Source organism: Terrapene carolina, unplaced genomic scaffold (genome assembly GCF_002925995.2).
Source record: "Terrapene carolina triunguis isolate 2854851 unplaced genomic scaffold, T_m_triunguis-2.0 Scaffold62, whole genome shotgun sequence".
NCBI lineage: Eukaryota > Metazoa > Chordata > Testudines > Emydidae > Terrapene > Terrapene triunguis.
Window position 1 is genome coordinate 24,211,788 of NW_020664413.1, and position 13,057 is coordinate 24,224,844.

General features: G+C 39.8%; 1 protein-coding gene across 3 annotated transcripts in view; it reads left to right on the forward strand.

Moving 5' to 3' along the window:
* The window catches only part of KIF5C (kinesin family member 5C), a 110,018-nt gene that overhangs the window by 42,030 nt on the left and 54,931 nt on the right, over window positions 1-13,057 (forward strand). For 2 of the 3 annotated variants that reach the window (XM_029910567.1, XM_029910568.1), the window contains exons 3-5: window positions 3,304-3,377; window positions 8,690-8,794; window positions 12,503-12,551. In XM_029910567.1, coding sequence (XP_029766427.1) covers window positions 3,304-3,377; window positions 8,690-8,794; window positions 12,503-12,551 — 228 coding nt within the window. The remainder of the gene's footprint in view (window positions 1-3,303; window positions 3,378-8,689; window positions 8,795-12,502; window positions 12,552-13,057) is intronic. The other variant, XM_029910569.1, reaches the window with a different exon arrangement.

A 13,057-nucleotide genomic window follows, 5' to 3' on the forward strand; every position in this document is an offset into this window, starting at 1 on the left:
ATGATATTATTGTTCAGCAAACTGAATTTTTAAATATCTCACAAGCCATACCTTGTGTGACCCTCCTCTCCTCCACCCCCTTTCCGTGAGACCTCCGCAGCTCGCTGCATTTCTCCTCCACCCCCTTCCCCAGCAAGGCCCCCCTCCTTGCCATTTCCTTCCTCTCCTCCCTATGAGCCCTCCCCCGCCTTGGGAGAGGGAGGGGAGGAGAGGAGGGACGTTGCGAGCAGTGGCTGGGGGGGCCCAAGGGAAGCTTCACCCGCCGCCCTTGCCTCTTCACCATGGCACCCCCCCACCTCAAATATGGCGCCCTGGGCTGTCGCCCACCCCTAAGGTCAACTCTGGTTCTCCCTCCCGCTTTCACTACCACCACAGCTATTTCCCAGATTCTCATTGCTTTAGGCATTCCTCCCTATCCAGCCACCCACGACAGCCCTCCTAGGCTGCCCCAGGCATTGTCGATTGCCTAGACTAACAGATAGAAACTCAACATTTGAGTTTCTAGGGCAAGCCATTTTAAAGTTTTGATTATCCACAAAAGTTAAGAAAATGTTAAATGAGAGAATCCCCCCTCTAACCATCAGACCTTCTAAACACCTTGTCTGATGCGCCTCAAGCTTTCTAGAAAAGTGGCATTAAAATCGCACCCAGGAAATTACAAGTGAATTTGTTTAGTTTTGGTGTAGGCAGGTATAATGGTAGTCAGAATCAGGGCCTATAAATAATTGAAGGCTAGCTGCAACCAGACCTCTGGGAAGGCTGTTGTCTCTATAATATTCAGGCTAATACTGCTATAGGCATTTCTGTCTGCCTGAGCTCACGCTTCATTTAACTGCAAATCAATAAGATGCTTCTTCCAAAAGGGAATTCTGAATGAATGTTGTGAAATAATAAAGAGAAACTCAGACCTGTTTAGAGGCCCCTTGGTAAATATAATGGGCTGGGCTGAATTCATGGACTAGTTTGTTTATACCAGAGTAGAGTTCTTTTCATACTCTTTTTCCATTTGTGAATTTATTACAGGCCTTCTCTCGCTAGGGAAGGGGAAAGCTACATTTTATTTCTGTGATATTTTTATATATGGAAAGAGGAGATAAGATGATCTGAGTGCAAATGTATTTTAATCACCTTGATGCACAGATACTCTGGTGCTCTGCATTATTATCTGATTATTTGATTTCAGGACCTGAAAAATTTACCCAGGACTACTAGCCTGAGTTCTTAAAAATCCATGCGTGTTACGAACACCTGTGTATATCTCCCCCCCCCCCCCGCCTGAAGATCCCGCTTACATTGTAAATAAACAATTATGTACTGTTGTGTGCTGTATTGAACTATAACATTGTACCAATCAACTTTCTTTTTAATATATTTTAAAAAATATAACTTTGCTCCTTTTCCTTTTTCAATCTTATTGTATATCAATCATGGTGTCTCTTTGCTTGAGTTGTCTTCAGTCTCTACTCCCTCCTTTTTTTTTTTTTTTTTTTTCTGCTTTCCTGTTCATTTATATTTTCAACTGTCTCCCTGTATTTTCTCTTTCTTGTCTCACTTTCACCTCTTCATCTCCATCTCCCTCCTAACGTATCCTTCCTGTTAATCTCTCTCTTCTTCTCTCTGGGCCCCTCCATGCACGTACCCTCCTGATACCCATCAACCTGCACAGAAACAGAGGTTGGAAATCTTATCAGATACCTAATAGCCAGAGAGGACTAAACCTAAAAACCAAAGACTGCTAGGAAAGATGGAGGGCCCATTGTCAAAGGGCAGTGCCGAGGTGAGGATTCATTTCCCCTCATACTGTATGCACCAGAGAAAGGACCGAGTACTGGAGTTCCTACCAAGTTATTGTCCCTGGACCCTGCTTGGGACTCTGTTTTATTTTTTTAAACCAGTCTCCAGCTCATAGTTGGTTGACCAATTTGAAGTCTCCATTCAGCCTTCTCTGCATGCTAGAAGGGTAGGGGAGCATTTTTATTTCTTGTGTACACATACGCGGTCTCTCTCTCTTTCTCTCTTTCCCCCTCCCCTCCTGGCTGCTACAGTGGCAGGTGACATGTCTCTGATACTTTATACCGCTCCTCAGTGGCAACAGGTGTGTCAGAATGGGACACCGTGCCACACTGAGGGTATAACTACACAGCAAAAACTGTGTACAGGTGAGCCAACCCAGGCTAGCTTGAATCCTACTGCAGTGAAGACACCTGTGTGAGCTTCAGAGCAGGCTAGTGGGCAGAGTAAGTACCCAGTGTCCATGCCGGGTCTGTACTATCCAGAGAGGGTGTGGGCTACGTTGGCTCCAGTGCCTGCCTCTGCAACTGCTGAGTGAAAGTACAGCAATAGAAACTGAGAAGATGTTCATTTTTTACTCTGTGGTAGTATAGGGAAACTCTGAGCAGCCACAGAGGCTCTGGTGCTGTCCCTCTGCAGAGACCTAGGAAGACAGCACTACATTTGGTTATACTCAATTCATATTCAATAATTTGGTTTGCTTGTTTACTGGCAGCCATAAGGGTTAGAATTTTAAGTGGTGTGTATATTTTAGTGTTTTGTAATAAAAGCTGCTGTAAGTAGATGGCCATTGCCCAGGAAAGCTTCCTACTCTCATGGGTAAATGAGCTTTCACCTGGCTAACACTCCTTGCAGATTCCTGTATTTAGATTTGTAGAAACTAATACTTATTGGTATGTTTCTGGTTTTTAGAGTGCTTATCTTTTGTGTGATAACTCATTGTTTAGAACTTTCTGGTTACTCCATTTTTTAATTTCTTTTTAGTTTTTATAAAAACTTCTATAGGCGTCCATTCTATAAATTAAAAACATAGTGCTAATAACACATTATAAAGGATTGTTTATCCTGCCTTAACAGATAAATATTCACCAGCAAATATAATCAGAATAAAATAAACCCCAAATCCTCCAGCTCTCAGGCTGCCCCCTCCCCACTACTCCCTGGAAAATTAATGAAGCTGTAAATATTGCCAATGCCATGGGTATGGGAAATGGTAAGTATCAAACTTATATCTGAGTTTTTCATTTTCTCTCCAGTATTTGATAAATTTAGGGTGTATAAATAATTTTCTAATTATCTAAATTAGATCTTGTTGTAAAGAAATCAAATCCCACTTTTTTCATTAACATAGTGACTCGGTGCATCTATGTGCTTTTCTGTTTCTTTCCACAAATTTCTTCATTTTCTTATTGAATTTTGATCAATGTAAATAGTGATTTGCTAAACACTTTTCTGAAAATGCAGTATTTAAGACAACAATGTGGATTTTGATTATTTTCTTCTTTCCTGCAGATGTTCTTGAAGGCTACAATGGAACAATTTTTGCTTATGGACAGACATCTTCGGGAAAAACACATACTATGGAGGTAAAGTAGCAATATTTGATTGTAATTGACTAGGAATTTGGGAATTAAATGGAATCGGTTACTTCAGAGAATCTGGATGCCTAGAAAAATGAATTGTACTTCTGTGGCATACAAATGGCATGTAAGAAGACATACATATGTCTTGTTTATAATGCTTGTAGAGATTTCTTCAGTGTAGAATTTTCTCAAGGGTTTTTATTGATAAGTAGCTGACATAAGGAACAGTGAATGACAAGTGCAAACTGCAGCTTCTCCAGATTTATCATACCAGGTTAGATGTATGTATTTTTAGAGGTTTAGAATGGGATTTGTTAATCACACAACAAAAGCAATAATAAGGGTTTGTGTACTCATCTTGAATGCAGCATTGTGAAAATTCATCTTTCAATTTTTGTTTTTCTCATTTGCAATCCTCTTATGGGAATTCTACTCACGCATGCTGCAGCATAAAAAGCTGAGCATTTGAATCATTGCTCTTGAAGAGAGGAAAGCAAGGCCAAAGGCTGAAGTCCTGAGTGTATCCACGTTTCCAGCCTAGAGAAGTATAATGTGGTCTGCAGCCTCAGGGCATCTTACCCTTAACAAGGGGATGGTACCCTACAAGCACAGGCAGTTAGATGATATTTTGATCTCTTGATCTAATCCTCTGAATCTCTGCAAACATTTAATTGTGTGATGGGTTTACTTACACGTGATGCAGTCTGAGTGTTGGGCTGAGATCTGTCTCACAGCAAGAGCCTCCCAAAGTCAGTATATAAGAAGCTGGATAACGTTTTTCCAGCATATTTTCAGTTCAAGCTACAAACCGTAAATAGAGGGCTGTGAAAGAAGCAGCTCCAACCAGGAAAGAAGTCTTACTCAAACTTGTTTAGCAGCATCAAGCAGATTTTCTGAATGATTAATACAAGTGACCTAATTAACCTAAAGGTGTAGGGAGAAAGCCAGTAATATTTTCTTCAGCTTTTTAATTTTTTTGTTTTGTTTTCAGGTGCTTGTAGAATGGCTGTTTGTTTGCCACAATTGCTCCTTTACAGAGCAGTGATGGCTCATGTCTAATTAAGGCTAGGTCTACACTACCCGCCTGAATCGGCGGGTAGAAATCAACCTCTCGGGGATCGATTTATCGCGTCCCATCGGGACGCGACAATCGATCCCCGAATCGACGCTCTTACTCCACCAGCGAAGGTGGGAGTAAGCGCCGTCGACGGGAAGCCGCAGAGGTCGATTTTGCCACCGTCCCTACAGCGGGGTAAGTCGGCTGCGATACGTCGAATTCAGCTTCGCTATTCGCGTAGCTGAATTTGCATATCTTAAATCGACCCCCCCCCCCTGTAGTGAAGACGTAGCCTAAGTCTGCCCTTACTTCCTTTTGTAAATTGAGGGCTGGGAGGGGAGAGGAAACATCAACTCAATCCACACAGATGGTGGATTATTCAGTCATCCCACCAGCTCATAATGTAATTAAATCAAAATGTCTGCAGGGCTTGAGCTGGTGCTTTCACATACTATGAGGAAAGATTTCTTCAAGTCAATTTATATTCAGAATTACAGACTCTGATAAGGAAAACTGCCCGCTGTGGAAAAAGGGGCATTTTCTTCCTTTTTTTTTTTTTAATTTTAAAAAAAATTAATAAAGCCACCTGTCACATTTAAAGAGGAATCATGTCTGTTTTCAGCTTTAATCCCTCTTTTTAACCCAACATCCTCTTGTAATGCCATTACAATACTTTAAAGGGGGAAATACATAAGCTGATCTAAAATAGAAGAAATATTAAATCCTTAAGGTGAAGCTTTTATGGTGGATTTTCTGTAATATATGTGAAATATCTCACATTTCAGTGTTACACTTAACAGGACAAAGTAATACAATGGAGCTCTGGTAAACCCATGTCTTGCATTTGTAACTTGTATAGGGAAGCCTGAGAGAGCCACATTGAACTAGATAAGACTCGTATCAATCTGTGTAGGGAGGTACCTTTTCTTTTGTCCACTAATCTCACGTAAGTTTATATTCAGTTGATTCATATGGGCTTTGAGCTCACGCTAGACTCTTCAGAAGCAAGTCTGCCATAGGTCCTCGTTATTGTGTCAACGGCCTGAAATAAGAGCACTGTCTCAGTGTTACAGTTCACTAGCTGCTGCTTGTCGCCCATGTTAAAATGTGGGAAATAATGTTCTTATTAAAATGAAGGGTTTTAATGAGCAAAGCATTGCTGTTTTGGTGTGTTCACTGACAGCACTGTCAGGATGGCAGCTGTAGAACTTTCCTCTAAACCATTCTTGAGGTTACAACTGGAACAATGAGAGTTTTGTAGCTTTAACTTCTGTGTGACTAGGCCACCTTGGTTTCTCTTGCCTTCCAACATTGATATGAATAATTTTTTTTTTTTTTAATTCTAATACAGTGAAACCTGCTTCAGTGAACTCTGATTTTAGTGAAACTCGATTTATAGTGAAATAGAATAAAATTTCCTCCTCTTTCAGTGCATCACAAGGTGCAAATGTTAATAAATCCCACTATGCTAAGCCTCTTGAAAAAAGTTATTTCTGTGCGGCAGGAGAAAAAATTTTATTGTCTTTGTGAGCATGATATTGCTTCTATTGAAGAAAGTTCCTATTGACCTCAATGGAAACAGGGCCTGGCCCTAGAAGAGGATTACAAAGTGTATTCTGGGTTTTCAATTTGCATGCACACTTCATTTATCTTTTTTCACATAGACCCTTTGTTTTCTGGGACTGGCCTATGTATGTAAGGAGAGGGTGGAGCATGAGAGCTCATTAAGGAAAGGAGAACTTTTTATTTTATGTTTTTATATTGTCATTTATTTGGGGTGTGTGTAAGATATTCTCTTCCCATTAGAGAAAGCACACTCCAAGCAGTACTATAGGGCAGGGTGTGCTAGCAAAGCTGATTGCAGACTGATCCAAAGGGCAGGAATTAATGGCATTAAAGTTATACTGCAGTGCCAGTTCAGTAATAGCATGTCTTAATGGCAAAGACATAGGCAATGAGGCATGAGCCCTTTGGTGGCAAGGTAAAGCGTGGATCATCTCCACTCCCTCCCCCGACCCCCAAAATAATTAGGGATTCAAAAACAATTTATTTTTAATTTAATATATGACCTCTATTTTCCTTCTCACTGACTGCAGTGAACCACTGTACTGAGCAATGCAGGCTTCTCATTCTTTGAGGAACTGAAAGGGTTGCCACACATATAGGCTTGGCAGAATTTGATTTTTTTTCCCATCAGATAATGTCAACGTCTATTTTGAGCATTTCTACTTGCATTGATTTAAATTTTCAGTTGTGTGAAATTATGGGGTTTAAGTTTTTGTTTGTTTGTTTTTTTAAATTTTTATTGATTTAAATGTTCCAAGTTGTGGGAAATTATGAGGAGATGAGACAGTTATTTAATGACAGACATTGAGATTCAAAAAGTGTAAACTTTATGATCATTAAATCACAAATTGTCAATTTATACAGAGTAAATATAATTAAATCAAACACAAAGTTGTCAGGCAGCATTTTTCTTAGCTTGCTTATCTGTAAATTTTAATTACTGTCGATGGAAATACTTTTACAGTTGTTTGTATTTGTACGTTGAAATCATGTTTACTAACATTTACCAGTAAAAATCTAATTCTTCCAAGCCAAACTATATAGTGGCTAACGTTAACTTTGTATAAATACCAAAACACATACACGTTTTAACATTAGTTGAATATTAATGGTCTAAATATAGCTGAGTTCTGCTTTTCTAGGAAGGGGCATGTAGCAGTATAATTGATTCTATTTTTCCCTAGGATCTGTAATTCAAGGGCAGAAAACTAGTGGACACTTTGAACAAAATCCTTGAGATAGACTGCTATATATAGAACGTACCAGTTTTCATGTTTAATTTCTGTCATACTGGCTTAATGTTTATAAGATGACTGTCACTCCACCCGCTCCAGTGTATTTAAATGCAGCAAGTTGTGTCTACAGGGACTGTATCTGAAAACAGTAATAATAGCTGACTGATTGGTAGGACAGTTGTATATGACAAACCACTAAGATCCAGAAATTTGTACATTATATAAAAAGCTATATAACTAGTCTGTAAATTCACAGTCTTTTCTTCCTAACTTGCTCTGATTTTTTGTGTGTGTTGCTTTTACAGTTGAAATGGGTTTTACTCATAGAAATGACTACTGATTATATTTTTAAAATGATTTCTCATGATTCATAGCAACATGGACATCTACCCAATTTTTAAAAGTAGCGGTATGATACTGAAATCAACATCTTCTCTGATGTTGACCATTTTTATTAGTGATGTTAACACTTTTATGGGGTTTGTTTTTGCAGACCATATCTTTCTTGAGTCCATATGTTTCAATAATATTTCATAATCACTGGAAAAAATCCTTTCTATTGTATCATCAGGCCCTTTCTTTAACTATGTGTGAATGTAAATGACTGCACAAGGTGTGAGATATTTTTCTGCTATTTTCATAGAAAGATTTTGTTTCAAGCTCTGATCATAATTCACTTTTAAGGTTACTCATCTGTATAAAGGAAAGCAACAGAAAGATGTCATGCAGTTAGGGAAACTGTTTTTACTTAAAAAGAACAGGAGTACTTGTGGCACCTTAGTCTCTAAGAGACTCTAGAGACTAAGGTGCCACAAGTACTCCTGTTCTTTTTGCGGATACAGACTAACACGGCTGCTACTCTGAAACCTGTTTTTACTTAATATTTGGAGCTGCTTGATAGGGCATAGGAAGCTGGCTGTGCCCGCTAAGAGAATGGTCCTGTTTGCAAGACTGTGCATCTTGGCAGCTGGCCCAACAAAATCAAGCCACAGTGTAACCAAAATACCCGCCTTCCCAGATTCCTTTTTAGCTGCCTGCACCAGGGAAGTGGTAGAATAGAGTCTGATGAATGCAGCGTCAGGAGGTTTTTCTTTTCTGCAGGTTTCCATACATCTCAATTTAACCAGGAAGACCATTCCATATTTTCTGAGTGGGTTTTGTTTGTGTGTTTTCTCCGAGTTAAATCGGAGTTGGATGGTGTGATTGGCAGTAGGAGAGCATTCTGCACAGAATGCCGGCAACTGACAAAACTAGTGGGCACTTTGTAGAGTGAAGAGTGCTAACACATTGAGTCACTCTGCCACCTTTTAATGTGTGTTTTACATCAAGCAAATCCCTAGAGAGCAGGGGACGTGTTCAGAGGTGCCCACTGTGTGAAGATTTGTTTGAGGAAGGCCTTCTCTATTTTGACACACAAACAACCCTTTCCAAGTTACAGTTTTCCATTGTGTCTTTAGGGGAAGCTGCACGACCATCAGTTAATGGGAATAATTCCAAGAATTGCACATGACATCTTTGATCACATCTATTCCATGGATGAAAACCTGGAGTTTCACATAAAGGTAAATGCAGAATGACTTGTTATGTAATGGGTCAGATGGAAGACAATGAACTGGATGGTAAAAACTCAATCTTGTTACAAAATGTAACATTTCACTGCAGGATTTTTCATTTTCCTTAGGTGATTCAAAGACCCATTAATATAAAATAGGTTTTTGTACAGGAATCCGATATAGTTGTGTCTGCTGTAGTTAGGCTATGGAAAATATCCTTGCTGAGTTTTTTTTCTTTTTGTATTTCTTTCAGATCTCTGTAATAGTATAATGCACTGTTTTTCTATATTGCTTCCCTAACTCAAATACATGGTGTTTCAGATCAGCCCTTGTTATTGGTTATTAACAATTTGATATGCATGGCACTTTAGTGAGAGACTATAGAGCAGGGGTGGGCAAACTACGGCCCGCGGGCTGTGTTCGGCCCATCAGACCTTTTAATCTGGCCATCGAGTTCCCGCTAGGGAGTGGGGTTGGGGGCTTGCTCTGTTGCAGCTGGGGAGCGGGGTTGGAGGCTTGCCCCACTCTGCATGTGCCGTGGCTCCACGCGGCTCCTGGAACCAGCGGCATGTCCCCCATAAACATAGGAGCAGCCAGGGGTCTCCGCACACTGCCCCCGCCCAAGCGTCAGCTCTGCAGCTCCCATTGGCCAGGAACCGTGGCCAATGGGAGCTGCAGGGGCAGCACCTGCAGACGGGGCGGTGCATGGAGCCGCCTGACTGCGCCTCCGCTTAGGAGCCAGAGGGGCACATGCTGCTGCTTCTGGGAGCCGCTTGAGGTAAGCACCATCTGGAGCCTGCACTCCTGACCTCCTCCCGCGTCCCAACCCCCTGCCCCAGCCTTAATCCCGCTCCTGCCCGCCGAACTCTTCGGTCCCAGCCCGGAACACCCTTTTCCCCCCCCCTCCCCACCCTAGCTGTACTACTGGGCTGCTGGATGATCTTGGACAAAGTCTTTTCACCTCTGTGCCTCAATTTCCCCATCTGTAAAATGGGGATAATGATACTGACCTCCTTTATAAAGTGCTTTACGTTCTACTGAATAAAAGTGTAATATAAGAGCTTGGTATTACTGCTTACTACTCTGGTAAATGTGTCAAGTAAATCACAGGTCTGAGAGATTTAACTGGCAGAAATCTGTCTTTGAGCGCTGCTCTAGTAATTGAAGTAGGGGGCGGAAATAATGCTTTTAACTATTGTGAGAACACATCTGTAAAGTTTAAAAAAAAACGTTTATTTTCTGATTTATTTTATTGTTCAAAGCCTAAATTTGTGATCCACGTTACCCAGTAATCACTTGTAAAAAATGTATTAAACAGATTGATGGTGTCAATTAGAGTGCTAGCCTGAAAAATGAGGAGAATGGGGCTTGAGCAACCTAAAGTTTACTCCCATCTCTGCCACTGATTGGAGCAAGTAGTTTTAAGCGTTGTGTGCTTACATTTCCCTTTTTCTAACACAGGGATTCTTACCTCCTCACAGTGCAGTTACAAGGATTAATTTATTAGCATTAATGTTTGCAGATTGCTTTGAGGTCCTCTGATTATAGGTGTTATACAATAACAAATTATCAGTATTTATTTATTTATTTATTTCTACATGGGATAAGTGAATGTTTTGAGGCATGAGGCTCAAGGTCTTTGGAAAGCATGGAGCCATAGTCATCTCTCCTTACTCAGGCAAAACTCCCCTTGATTGCAGACTGCAGAAGGGAGTGCTGTCACATAGCCCATAGTGACTAGTGTGTGTGTGTATATATAAACATATCTTCTTGTTATTCCCAGACACTTAAAGCCATGCCACTAAATTTCAGTTTTAAAACCTGTTTGTTTAAGCTATAACAATCTCTTGTTGAAATGTGTCTAGAAGTCAATTTAGTTTAAATTCTGGGCCAGTTAGTTGGATTAGAGTCACTTGCATGCCACTTGCATAGCATAGTATAAAAATATGGGTAGAATCCCTGTAGCTTTGGGTGCAACTGCATTAACAAAATGTAGACCTGTAGTTAATCATTGGTGATTCTCCATCAGTGGTAGCAATGATGGAAAATGCTAGCATGGAGTGGGCTAGGTGGTAGAGTTACAGCATTTGTGACTTACGGGTTTGAATATTGCTAGTGTTGGCAAAGCCTTAGAGCAAGTGGGTTGGACAGGATTTCGAATGGCCTAGAATGGAATCTTCCAATGGCTGTTAATATCAGAAATTCGTTTTAAAATGCATGCAGTAAGCTGGTTTCATTAAATAATAAGAATTATTCCATTAAAATCTTTTACCCAATAACGCAACTACCCTGACTGTTCTGCCTGAATAGCTAATACTTTGAAAGAGATTTAATTTTAAAAATTAATGAGATCTGCAATAAAAAGACCCTAACAAAATGGATTGTAGTGTATTATCCAGTCAAACAGAGTAAATAAGGAGGCACATTCTGAAAACTTCACATTTGGTTTAATGGCTTATCAACCATAGAACACGGAGTTTAATGTGTAGCTGCTGACAAAATAAACAGGAAATATTAATGTAGGTACTGTCTTGGGCTTTTTGACAAATTACTTCAAACAAAAAAACTTCAACCAGCTCAGCTGCTTATGATGAAATCCGTTTTTTTTTTCACTCTTTCATCTCTTGACTTGAATGTGTAAGTCTGAAACTTTTTTGGTGTCCAGGAGGAGACTGTAATTGAGACCTATGAGCTTTGTTCATGTCTTTTCCTGTAATGAATGATGGCATATCTTCTAGACTTCTTTCTTGCCAATCATTGCCTTATTAAATCTCATCTACTTAGTAGTGCCATCTATTTAACCATTTTAGCCTTTGGTGTGAACTCTAGGAAAACAAAGATTTTGTTCCATTACAAATGTAATGGAGCTGACCTACAATAGATATAATTACATGTCAAAATAAGTTGACAATATAAAGTTATCCCTTAATTGCCTACAGCAGCACTGCTACAGTAAATGATAAAGAAACTTTTGTCACGCTAAAACAAATTGGCAACAGAGTTATGAGTGTAGCTTATTTTTTCCTTAAAATAAAATTATTCAGATAAAACAGAGCCTAACTATACAAATACTCATTCATTGGACAAAACTAATCCAGATACTAGTAGCCACAACTCCATTAACTTAAATGGGGTTTTGTTTGTTTATGCCAATGCTGAGTTAGCCCTTTATTTTGAGGTTTTTGTACATTTTCTCTCCCAATTTTTATTTTTAAACAAAGCATTGTTTCTCTTCAGCTCACTCCTCCTTTTGGTCCTGATTGAGAAAGCGCTTATGCAGGTGCTTAACTTTAAGGATGGTCTTAACTTGGATTAACTAGTTTAATACAGATGTTGTACTAAACCTGCTAAGTGTCTTCTTGTAATGTACATCAGTATAGCTTTTACAAATGTCAAAGTGGTACCTTCTACTACATATGCTAAGGTAAATACATATGCTAAGGTAACATTTGAGCTTGTTAATTTTCTGCTATCTCAATTTGCATTTTCAATTCTGCATGTCTGAAGAGACTTGTGAAAGAAAAGAACAAAGGTAGATTTATTCACCTTATTTTGTTGATGGGCCAGTGTGAAATTACTCTTCACTGGGTAGTACTGGACACCTTTTTAGTTGAGTCATTTGCATCCTCTTATTTTCATAGATATGACAGTGCAAGTAAAGAAGAACAGTTTTGAGTCAGTGCTATAAATCTAAAACAAATACTTGTTTTGCACTAGGTTTCTTACTTTGAAATTTACTTGGACAAAATAAGGGACTTACTTGATGGTAAGTAACAGCATGCTTTTTTGTTCCCCACTGGCTGGGTTGTGGGGAGTTTGGGGAATGTGTTTCTTTCCTGTTTATAATTGATTCAATGCTGTTGTATTGAAAAGCTTGAATTACATTTACAGCTGAAAGACTGAATTTCTAAATTTTATTTAAACTGGTTTAGGTTATCTGATTATCTGGCTCTTTTATTTTATGATATTAGAAGCAGGGCCGGCTCCAGCATTTCTGCCGCCCCAAGCAAAAAAAAAAAAAAAAGCCGCGATCGGCGGGGCAGTACAGCGGCAGGTCCTTTGCTCCTAGAGGGAGTGAGGGACCTGCCGCCCCCGAATTGCCTCAGGTGCCGCCCCTCTCCCTTGGCCGCCCCAGGCACCTGCTTGTTCAGCTGGTGCCTGGAGCCGGCCCTGATTAGAAGAGGCATTTGAATAGTTGAGACACTGTGTGCCACAGCTTTTCTGTGTAAATGAGGATGCTTCAGTGGTGTACAAAATCCAAGTGCCAGAAGT